Source organism: Sinocyclocheilus rhinocerous, unplaced genomic scaffold (genome assembly GCF_001515625.1).
Source record: "Sinocyclocheilus rhinocerous isolate Xijiao unplaced genomic scaffold, SAMN03320098_v1.1 scaffold1534, whole genome shotgun sequence".
In the NCBI taxonomy this organism is placed as follows: domain Eukaryota; kingdom Metazoa; phylum Chordata; class Actinopteri; order Cypriniformes; family Cyprinidae; genus Sinocyclocheilus; species Sinocyclocheilus rhinocerous.
The window spans coordinates 354,089-366,032 of NW_015638992.1; the positions used below are offsets into that span (position 1 = coordinate 354,089).

Below are 11,944 nucleotides of genomic sequence, written 5' to 3' on the forward strand. Positions count from 1 at the left end.
TTTGTTACCCACTAAATAATGTATTTTTTTTTCACTAAAAGTTTAGTTTTTTATACAATTATTGTGCACTCATGATTTTTCTAGAGTAACTTTTGCTACTGAATTATCCATTAACCTAGTTTATAATAGTATTTTTGTCATAGATTTTGATAATATTTTTTTGTTTGTTCTTTTTTCTTTATAATGAAGCTGTCTATATTTAGTAGATTGTGTGTAACATACAAAAGAGTGATGATCGACCTACACATTCTACACTCATTTAAAAAAACTGCGCTGGTATCGGATCGATATCGGTATCGGCAGATACTCAGAATTGTTGGTATCGGATCGGTATCGGTTCTGAAAAAGTGGTATCGCAACATCCCTATTTGTTAGGGGGTTGTTATGTGGTTGCCACAGGGTTTGAGAGTTTTAGCACATTACTATGTGGTTTATTATTATTTATTATTATTATTATTATTATTATTATTAAATAATTTGTAATTTGTAATTCTTATTAAAAAGTATTACTGTTTTTATCCTGAATGTTTTTAGCTCATTGCTTTGTAGTTGATAGGTTAATCTAGGCAGTTCATTGCATAAGTTATATGGTTGTTAGTTTGTTATGGGTGTTGCTAAATGGTTTAAGGTGATTGCTAAGGTGTTTTGGTGTTCTGGACGGTTACTATGGCATTCTGAGTGGTTGCTAGGGCGTCTCTAGGGTGTTTTTGGGTGGTTGCTAAGGTGTTTTGATGTTCTGAGTGGTTGCTAGGGCATCACTAGGGCTTTTGGGTGGATGCTAAAGTGTTCTGATGTTCTGGGCAGTTGCTAGGGCGTCACTAGGTGGTCACTAGGGCATTTTGGGTGGTTGCTAAGGTGTTTTGGTGTTCTGGGTAGTTGCTAGGGCATTTTAGGTGGTCGCTAAGACATTTTGGTGTTCTGGGCGGCTGCTAGGGCATCACTAGGTGGTCACTATGGCGTTTTGTGTGGTTGCTAAGGTGTTTTGATGTGCTGGGCGGTTGCTAGGGCATCACTAGGTGGTCAGTGGGGCATTGTGTGTGGTTGTTCAGGTATTTCGATGTGCTGGTTGGTTGCTAGGACATTTTAGGAGGTCACTAAGGCATTTTGGTGTTCTGGGCGGTTGCAACGGCATCACTAGGTGGTCACTAGCGTGTTTTGGGTGGTTGCCACATCAGCTGTTTTGATTTTTTTGGGACATTGTTATGTGGTTAGGGTTCTAGGCGATTGCTAGGGAATTTGAGCAGTTGCTAAGGTGTTTTGATGTGCTGGGTGGTTGCTAGGGTGTCACTAGATGGTCACTAGCATGTTTTGGGTGGTTGCTAAGGTGTTTTGGTGATCTGAGCCATTAATAGGGCGTCACTAGGTGGTCACTAGTGTGTTTTGTGTGCTTGCTACACGGTTGCTCAGCTGTTTTGAGAGTTTTTGTCACATTGCTATGTGGTTAGGGTTGCTTGGCGGTTGCTAGGGTGTTGCTAGGTGGTTGCCGGGGTGTTCTGGGTCGTTGCTTAATAGTATATTATTACTATGATTTTCTAGCCTCAAATGCTCCAGAAAAATAAAAAAGAAGTCAGAATTGTAAGATATATAAAAAAGTTGCAATTACTTTTTTTTTTTTTATTCAGTGGCACAAACTAGCTTCCATAGCTGGATGAGTTATGCACTGAAGTTTAACTTATATTTCTGTATTTCTGTTATTCAGTCTCTGGTTTAATATACGGCGCTCCTTGTCCGTGGCCTGTCGGCTTTGATTTGGAGGAGGTGCTGTGATTTCCTGTTGTCGAGGGCAGAGTCACGTACAGGATGCAGAACGCTGTCGTGATCTGATCAGCTTTCATTCTTCTTATCAGATTACAGACTTTGAAGCTGCTCCACACAAAACATTTCAGCGTCGACTTATTAGATGTGTAAGATTGTGTCTCTCTCTTTCTCGTCATCTTCACACGCTCGTCTTCCTCCTCACATCAGACACTAAACAAATGCAAATGTGCGTGTTTGGGCTTTTCTGTGCATCACAGCACACGCTTCGTATTCATGAAAGACACAATGAATTTGTGCCTCTGTGCTCCAGGAAAAAGGCATCTAACGAATTCAGAAACGTCCATCTTTAAGCGTGAACCATAATGAAGAGAAAATGCAATGAAGTTTAGATGGAAATTAAGAAGCGAGTAGTGAATGCAGAGATGGAGTGATGGAACAAAGCAGGGTTGAACAGATGCTACAGACCTCGCCTGACCTCAGATTGCTCAGTGGTTGCTCTTTTTGACTTTCAATTACGTTTTATTGAAGTATAAACTTTGTTCCTCTTTATATTCCTATGGACATTGTTACATGTGTGCAACTTGTGATACAGAGGTTTCAGTGACTCTGAAATGTTGTTCCACACGAACTTCATCTCTGCATGCATTCTGACTTTGGGTCGCTTATATCATGCATTTACAAATGCAACATGCGCCAACCATTGTCACGATTAGTCCAAATGATGAAGACGATGAAAAAAATAAAACGAGGTTTATTAAATAAATCCACAGATAGCTCAACTGCAAGACAGCTGTGTGCAAGACAGGCAATACTAGACAAATGAAAGGTCAAACAGCAGCAACTTAAATACAAGACAAATAAGGGCAATAACGATGAACACCTGAGTAGATTAAATGAATTACCATGACAGCTAAAGAGTGGCGGGAAAACTGAACAAAGGAAGACATGTGACTGAAGAAAACCAATGACAAGTCCATGAAAACAAAACTAATAGTCCATGATGATGAAACTAACTAAACAGAACCGTGACAACCATCTTCTCAGACTTGTAATGAGAAGCACTTATAAACTGGCAAAAGAGAAACTTTAAGGGGTCCCTGTGATTTTTCACCAAAATAATGATGGTTTAATTTTCGAAAATGAAGAAATGAAGACAACCATAAATATTAATATTGTAATTTTGCATTTGTACTGTGGAATAATATATTATTTTTTTCTAAATACTCTTTTTTATTTTACAGTAAAATACATCAATTGTAATATTTTTTAATATTTTTAATAATAATAATAATAATAATAATAATAATAATATTTAAGGTTATATGATAGGTATACGATTTAAGGGATTCGTGCAGTTTTCTACCAAAATATTGATGGCATTAGTATTTGTATTTGTATTTTGTCACATTGATATATAGTCATATTTTTGGCCATAGTGTACAATATGTATATGTGTGTGTGTATATATATATATATATATATATATATATAATTGCAATTAGATTTTGTTTTTCCTAAAATTGTGCAGCTCTAAAAATTACTCTAGTTTTAAAATAAAAGTGAGTAGAAGCTCAGATGATTTGAAGAGAAATGTGTAAGTTCATATTGATATCTCTGACTTAATGCAACTCATAGTGCAGTTTGAGATACTGTTGACATCTCAACTGGATCTCTATTTAATCTCGTTAATGTCTAAGAGATGCAATTTCATTTAGATCTCATTTGTGATTCTTCTTTCCTGTAGTTCTCGTCTCGTCTGATTTTGCACAACACCTCAGTCTAACTATACCACGGCAGCTGTACTGAAGTCACGATACGAGCTTGATGTTGAAATGAGTCATGTAAGCGCGTGTGTGTACGCAGTTTCCCGCGGCCCGTGGGCTTCTGGGAGTTGACGTCTCTGAGCTTCAGTGGCTCTGACAGCTGTGAATCCGGGAGCAAGATGACGTGCTCCTAACCTGCTCCTCTGGCTGTCTCTGTCTTACACCTCCACATTAACCTTTCTCTCTCTCTCTCCCTCTCTCTCTTTCTCTCCCACAGATGACACGGCCTATTCAGGTGAAGCCAGCTGACAGCGAGAGTCGAGGAGGTAAAGAGATTTCATTTCTACCTCACTCTATTGCTCCACACTCATTTATTTTCTCGCTCACTCTCTGATCCGCCCATTGTGTGCTGGTGATATTAGCTTTGACTGCTGTATTCACTCTGTTCGGGCGTCTACATTTCGGGGTCTGTGCTTTTTAATCGATTTGATTCATTTAATGGTTAAGGTTTTGGTGCTTTTTATTGACATGGGAGCAGGAGAGGATATAAGAAAGTTTAGGGGTTGAATTTGAATTTAAACACATACTGTAAGCATATGCACTTTATAGTCAGAGGTTTTATTGTAAACAAATGTACAATGTCAGATGGACGTCTTTGTTTTGTGTAGGCGTTGGATCTTGTTTATTTTCAGTGTCTCGCACCATGCAAGATGCTGTATCAAGTTGTAAATAGTTTGATTTGCTGTGCTTTGTAATAAATAATTTTACAATTAAAGTCCAATTATAGGAAGCAGGAGTTGCATATTGAGCATATTAATGCTTATGGAAGCAACTGTAATATTTGTATATTATATTTGTAATATTTAGCTGGCATCAAACATTAGCATTAAAAACGTGTCTTGAGATCCATTCTGTATGTTTTTCTGTTCCATCTGCACTGCAGACAATTAAACATTAAGTGCTTAAAACAAAGCAAAAAAGTGCTTAAAAATGACTAATATTTGGCTAAGAAATATACAGTACATAAAAAAATTCAAATTCAAAATATATTCTCTTAAAATAAGTCTTAATATCTTAGACTAATTTGCTTCTCAAATAAATGTTCAATAGCATTCAGACGTTTAGGGTCAGTACGATATTTTAATGTTTTTGAATAAAGTCTCTTCTGCTCACCAAGGCTGCATTTATTTGATCAAAAATACAATAAAAACAGTAATATTGTGAATTATTATTACCATTTTAAAGAGCAATTTTCTATTGTAATATATTGTACAATGTAATTTTTTCCTTTGATGCAATGCCAAATTTTCAGCATCATTACTCCAGTCTTCAGAGTCACATGATCCTTCAGAAATCATTCTAATATGCTGATTTGCTGCTAAAGAAACATTTCTCATATTATTACTGTTGAAAACAACTGTGCTGCTTCATATTTTGTGCAAAACATGCAACATTTAATTTTTCAGGATTCCTTGATGAATAGAAAGTTCAAAAGAACAGCATTTATTTCAAATAGAAATATTTTGCAACAAATGTCTTTACGGTCACGTTTGATCAATTGAATGCATCCTTGCTGAAAGAAAAAGATCTTTCAAAAAAATATATTATTTGAAAGGTAGTGTATGTTGTTGTTTCAAGGAGAGTTTTACTGTAAAACAACATAATACAGATTTATTTTTTTTTTTTGCATTGTGACTGTTTCTGAAGGCGTTCAGTGTGTCGCTCTCTTCAGAGTTTCTCTCTGCTGTTAGTCTCTCTGTCTGTTGTGGGTATTAATTCTGGTTAAAGTGAGTGGGTTATTGAGTGCAGATGTGCGCACAGACCTCGTCCTTCTCCTGCCAAGTGCATTAGCATAAGACTGTAAATGAAATAGTCATTCGATCCGCCGCTGTGACGGGGGGCCAGGGGTCCCGCGCTCAGCCTGCTTTTCTTAAATATACAAGCTGCAGTGAGACGGGCTTGAACGCACAATCAATAAAATAGTAAAGAGCCTTTTGCCAGCGTTCCCTCTCTCTCTGTTTTTGAAGCTTTTCTGTGTGTTTGTCAGGAGGTCGCAGGCAAATGGACGTGTCATGTATCCGCATGTGTAAAAATGCATGACCACAAACAGAGAGGAGCTGACACTTTACTGGAATAAGCGTGGTATGTTTTCTATGTGATGTGACATTTCTGGGCTGACACCAGACGGAGATCTCGGTCTCACTCACACGTCATGGCATGGTGCATTTGCATCTGTAGTGTGTCTTGTGTGTGAAACAGAATATTGTGATAATAATGTAATGTAGGGTGGGACTTGATTCTATCCATTGGGATTGGATTGGATGTTAAAAAGTAGGCCATGATATTTATTTATTATTTATAATGATGTATTTCTATGGAAGCCTGCTTCCACTACTGAATAAAAAAATTATCACAATTCTGACTTTTTTTTTCTTGCAATTGCAAGTTTACGTCTCAAAATTTTGAGACATTCTTTTCCTCCGAATTGCATGATATAAAATCACAACTATGTGAAAAAAAATTCAGAATTGTTATATGAAGTTTCACCTCAGAATTGCGAGTTTATATCTCACAGTTCTAAGAAAAGAAGTCAGAATTGCGGGATATAAGCTTGCAATTGCACAAAAAAGTCAGAATTGTAAGATATAAACATGCTATTGCGAGAAAAAAGTCTGAATTACAAGATATAAACTTTTTTTTCAATTGCGTGCTTATATCCTACAATTATGTCTCTATAACTTGCAATTATGAGTTTATATCTCGCAATTCTGATAAAAAAGTTTAAATGTTAAAGTGAAATAAAAAGCTGCAATTATGTTTTAAGTTTTTTGTTGTTGTTGTTGTTGTTGTTAATCCATAGCAAAACATGCTTCCATATGTTTCCCCTCCTATGTGACTTTGGTTACATCATTAGAAAAGAGAAATCATTTCATTATGAAAACATTATGGAAACTTTTTTTTAAATATATGTAAACTGTACTTTTTAGTTCACCTTGAAATGAGTAGCTACATGGTAAACTTGTTTACCATATTATTTAAGCTATATAACCATTTATACACACACAATAACAGGCAAGAATAGTGAAATTAAAGGAAGAAAGGCTGCATTTATTTGGTTAAAAATACAGTAAAAACAGTAATATTGTGAGATGTTATTACGATTTAAAATAACTGTTTTCTCTTGTAATATATTTTAAAATGTAATTTATTTTTGTGATTCAAAGCTGAATTTTCAGCATCATTACTCCAGTCGTGTCACGTGATTCTTCAGAAATCATTCTAATATGCTGATTCGCTGCTCAAGAAATGTTGAAAACAGTTGTGCTGCTGAATATATTTGTGGAAATCATTGCCTATAGACAGTAGAGAACAAAGCTACTGACTAGGATATTGTCACCATTCATGAGCACACCAATACACACAGGAGAAAGTAAAAGCTTCGTTCCTGTTGAATGAGGAAAAAATCAAATTTAGAGCCGTAGCTCGCCATCTTTCAGAGCAAACAGCCCATATCTTTCGTAATGGTTCAGATGGACAAAAAACCTGTGGCGAGAGCGTTCTGTCACAAGGCCAAATTCACGCTTCTCTGTCATAAACAGTGTTTATCCCCCGCCTGCTGCCCACTCCGACGCAGAAAATAGAGGGATGTGTCTAAAATACAGAAATGCTTTTAGCGCCCCAAACAAAAGAGCTTTCTCGGCTTATGACTCTCCAAATCTGAGCTCTGACAGGCCAAATGTGCCGGCGTTTAGAGAGATCTTTTGTGCCCTGATTTGATGTCTCATTCTTTGAACGTCTGAGGAAGAATAAGCTAAAAAACAAAAGTCATTTGTGAGAGAAACTGTCTGGTGTTTGAATGCAGCTTATGTGGTGATCATGCGGTGAGCTCTTCATTAGCGGAGAACGCTAGCCTGGCCATCGCTAGCTATTACTGCTGCTCATACCAGGGGTTTGTGACTTGAACTAACCCAAAACAATCTAAATGCTTTAAGCAATGCTCTTTTTTTTTTTTTACTTGAGGTAGTCTAGCGTAGCTAGAAGCATTTGCATCAGGGTTATGCAAAAATTAGTGTGATGAGTGTGAGATTGATTTTTAATTTAAAGAAATTCAGCATAGGTGATGCATTCTGGGAAATGAATAGCTATTCCACCCTGAATTGTTCTTTCGCTCTATCTATCTATCTATCTATCTATCTATCTATCGTTATATCTATCGTTATATCTATCGTTATATCTATCGTTGTATCGTTATATCTATTGTTATATCTATCGTTATAACGTTATATCTATCGTTATATCATTATATCTATCGTTATTTATTTATATCTATCGTTATAACGTTATATCTATCGTTATATCATTATATCTATCGTTATATCATTATATCTATCGTTATATTGTTATATGTCGTTCTATTGTTATATATTGTTCTATTGTTCTACCATTTTATTATTCTCTCCATCACTCTATCATTCTATTGTTTTATCATTCTATCCTTCTATCTATCACTCTATCTCATTCTATTTAAAACATTTTTTTTTTGCAAACTTATCTTTTCTAGTAAAAAATGACAGTTACACGCATATGAATTTCTTTGAATTTTCAAATAATTTCAGTTTACTTCCTTACATTCCAATTTAAATTACAATTCTGCATCCTAAATGCTACTTCAATTCAAATTCAGTTCAAGTTTAGGAAAATCATTCTTGATTCAGTTTCGAATGGCTCTTGTTTTCCTGCTTTGACCATTGTTTGTATTCTTCGCTAAGGCCTTTGTAATTGTTACATTGCTTACTCTCATCCGTCTTGCATTCTTACCATATTGTCGTTCAAGGGTGTGTAAATGACTTTCACTATTGATGCTACAAGACTGTTAGAGAATGTTGATCACACAGTTGCCCTCTGGTAGTTCTTCAGCCGCTCAGATTTAGCTTTAGTTAGCCACAAACGGTTCACGCAGTGTCTTCTCTGGCTGATGTCACTGATATTGGCAGATCGGTGGGCAGTCCAGAGCGGAAGGGAAGCTCCTGTCAATAGCTTATCAGAACACCAGCGATGAAGGACGCTATCAGATTAGCTTAAACTAATTATTTGTAATTAACAAAGGGTCAATTAGCAGCTCGATACTGATCTACTGTGCTGGGAAATTACATTTACTCGATCAGCACCTGCACTGCGCCCAAAATAACATCTCACTGACAGCGTTTTAACATTTACGTGTGTGACATTCAGCCTTATTCATGAAACACAAGCAGAATGAATAGATAGATATTTCGCTCTATCGTTCTTCTATCTATTGTTCTATCATTCCATCTACCACTCTGTCTATGTATCGTTCTTGTTAACAATGACAGCTCTATGAATTTTTTAAAATTCCTTTTAAATCATTTTAAATTGCCTTCTTGCAATCCTGCATTCTGTTTGCGACCTCAATTCGAATTCAATTAAAAGTTTGTTCTCAGTTCAATTCTGAATGATGCACAATTCTGGTTTGCATTGACATACTTTTCCTCAGGCAATCAGATGTGATGTGAAACAAAACTATGCTGGATATAGTCTCTTTCAGCACCAAGATAACTATAATTATTATTTTTTATCATCAGTGACTAAGAATCGTGGAGAAATTGAAAAACGTGAGTGCCTTTTACCACAATAATTGTTTATTCTTAATTGAATTATTAACATCAACTATTTATTGAGTACTCGTATCTTGACATATTGGTCTTTTTATTTAAAAAAAAAAATGAGGCTGTATATGTGTCAGGATCATGGACCTGTTTTGCCCCTGTTAGTTCAATTCTGAATGATGCACAATTCTGGTTTGCATTGACATACTTTTCCTCAGGCAATCAGATGTGATGTGAAACAAAACTATGCTGGATATAGTCTCTTTCAGCACGAAGATAACTATAATTATTATTTTTTATCATCAGTGACTAAGAATCGTGGAGAAATTGAAAAACATGAGTGCCTTTTACCACAATAATTGTTTATTCTTAATTGAATTATTAACATCAACTATTTATTGAGTACTCGTATCTTGACATATTGGTCTTTTTATTTAAAAAAAAAAATGAGGCTGTATATGTGTCAGGATCATGGACCTGTTTTGCCCCTGTTTCTGTTCCGGTTTTTCCGTATTTGGTCATGTTCCTGTCCTCGTTTAGTTGATTATGATCCTATGCACCTGTGTTTCCCCAATTATCCTTTGTATTTAAGTCTCTGCCTTTGCGTTCAGTGTTGGTCAGGTCTACAAGTTATGTTTGTGTGTCATTCCTCGTTCCTGTTGTGGATTTTCCCCCGTGTTTGTTCGTTAAAAGACTGTTTAACCTTCTCCGCGTCTCCTGCGTTCCTTCCAGCAGCGAATCGTGACAATATGCTTTACGTTACAGTATTTTTCCCATAGTTGCTATGGCAGCATGAAACACTGAGCACTGATATTATGCACTGTGCTGATGAAAGGAAAGTACATCATTTGCGGTATGTTCTAATATCAGTGTAATGTTACACAAATGTGGTCAAATTGCATCAAGATCCTATTCCATTGTCACATACTATTTGCATTTGCATGTAGCTAAATGTATTCATTTTGTATAATGCATTTAAAGACTGCTGTGGCAGCTTCAGTTCCCTCTCCTCTTTCTAGTACAAGGGATTGTGTGTAATACTAGCCCCAAAATAGTACAGGAGAATTTTGGCGTACTGTTTTGGGGCATATAGTACGTGAATGGAGATGCAACCTAAGTGTCTTTTCTGGTAGTTAAATGTCATGTGCACCTCCTGCTCTGCTATCATAAGAATTCCCCATAAAGATTTGACCTTTACCATCTCGACCTGATCGTTAACCAAACGTCTCATTCATCTCGAAGCTCTATTTGCCTCTGTACAGTGATAAAGCGTAGTGGAGTATTGATTAGCGGCGTAATGGATCTACTCATTGTGGATGGGTGGGGCTCGCTCTGTTTCCTATATGCAATTATCTAGGTGATGTATGATTGTGTGTCTGCGTACGTGTGTTTGTGTAACGCTCTTATCATCGGCTCGTGCCTCATTGAGATTACAGTAAAAGTGCTGTTGTTCCAATCTGGCAACACTCTGTTATAATGAAGCGAACTCATTTGCTGAGCTCAGGGTTTAGAGATCTCATTCAGTCCAGCAGGCCTGGAGGACAGATTTACATGATAACAGCCCAAGTGGAGGTCATGTACAGTAGTACGGTTCAAAACATGATGCAGTTGTACAGCGAGTGATACTGATATCTGCTTTGCATTTGGTTCTTCTCTTTATATGGTTATGGATCCAAACGTTTTTTGCAGTTTCAACCTTGTTATAAATATTTAATTAGCAAATGTGTCATGCTACATTTTAGAAACAGACAGAAAAGAAAAAAGAATATTATAAAGCAGAATTGTAGAATCCGGTAGAACTGTATTAACTATGAGTATCTAAAATGAAACAATGTAGAACAACATAGAATAGAAGCATTTATACCAGAATAGAATACCGTTCAAAAGTTTGGAATTTAGTATGAATATTTTTGTTTTGTTTTTTTTGTGGAAAAAAGTCTCTTCTGCTCACCTTATTTGATCAAAAGCAGTAAAGTCACTAAAAAATTGAAATATTATTACAATTTAAAATAACTCTTGTCTATTTGAATATATTTTAAAATGTAATTTATTCCTGTGATGCAATGCTGAAATTTTAGCATCATAACTCCAGTCTTCAGTGTCAGATTATCCTTCAGAAATCATTCTAATATGCTGATTTGCTGCTCAAGAAACATTGCTTATTATCATCAATGTTGAAAACAGTAGTGCTGCTTTGTATTTTGTAGAAACTGTGATATATATTTTCAATATTCTTTGATGAAAAAGTTCAAAAAAGCAGCATTTATTTGAAATTCTAAAAATGTTTGTAACATTATAAATATCTTTACTGCCACTTTTGATTAATTGAACACATCCTTGCTGAGTAATAAATTCTGTCAAAAAAATCTTTATTTTGAACGATAGTGTATACTTGAATAGAATTAAAAATAACAGTCCAAAGTAGAATATAATGAAACCATAAAGAAAAAATAGAACCATATAGAATAAAATAGCACAAAATAGAACTGCATAGTATAAAAGATAACTCAAAAATAATATACAAAGCAATACAACCATTTGGAATGGAATACAGCTTTATAGAAAATAAAAGAGCCAAATAAAACCATATAAAATAAAATAAAACCGCAGAGTAACAGCACAGCATATAACAGAGTATAGAACTAAAAAGTGAGAATAGAGCGACTGGTGTCTTGTCTTTTTCCTCAGCAGGGTGAGAATAACAGAAGAGTGAGAGAGAGTTTGACGGGGAGGAGTGTGAGATGAGCTCCGAGTGATGCAGTGACTGTGTGTGTGTGTGTGTGTGTGTGTGTGTGT

At 35.8% G+C, this 11,944-nt stretch overlaps 1 protein-coding gene across 1 annotated transcript in view; it reads left to right on the forward strand.

The window, feature by feature from the left end:
• The window catches only part of LOC107750904 (CUGBP Elav-like family member 5), a 191,693-nt gene that overhangs the window by 80,614 nt on the left and 99,135 nt on the right, over nt 1-11,944 (forward strand). Inside the window, exon 3 of the mRNA XM_016566468.1 lies at nt 3,799-3,847. Coding sequence (XP_016421954.1) covers nt 3,799-3,847 — 49 coding nt within the window. The remainder of the gene's footprint in view (nt 1-3,798; nt 3,848-11,944) is intronic.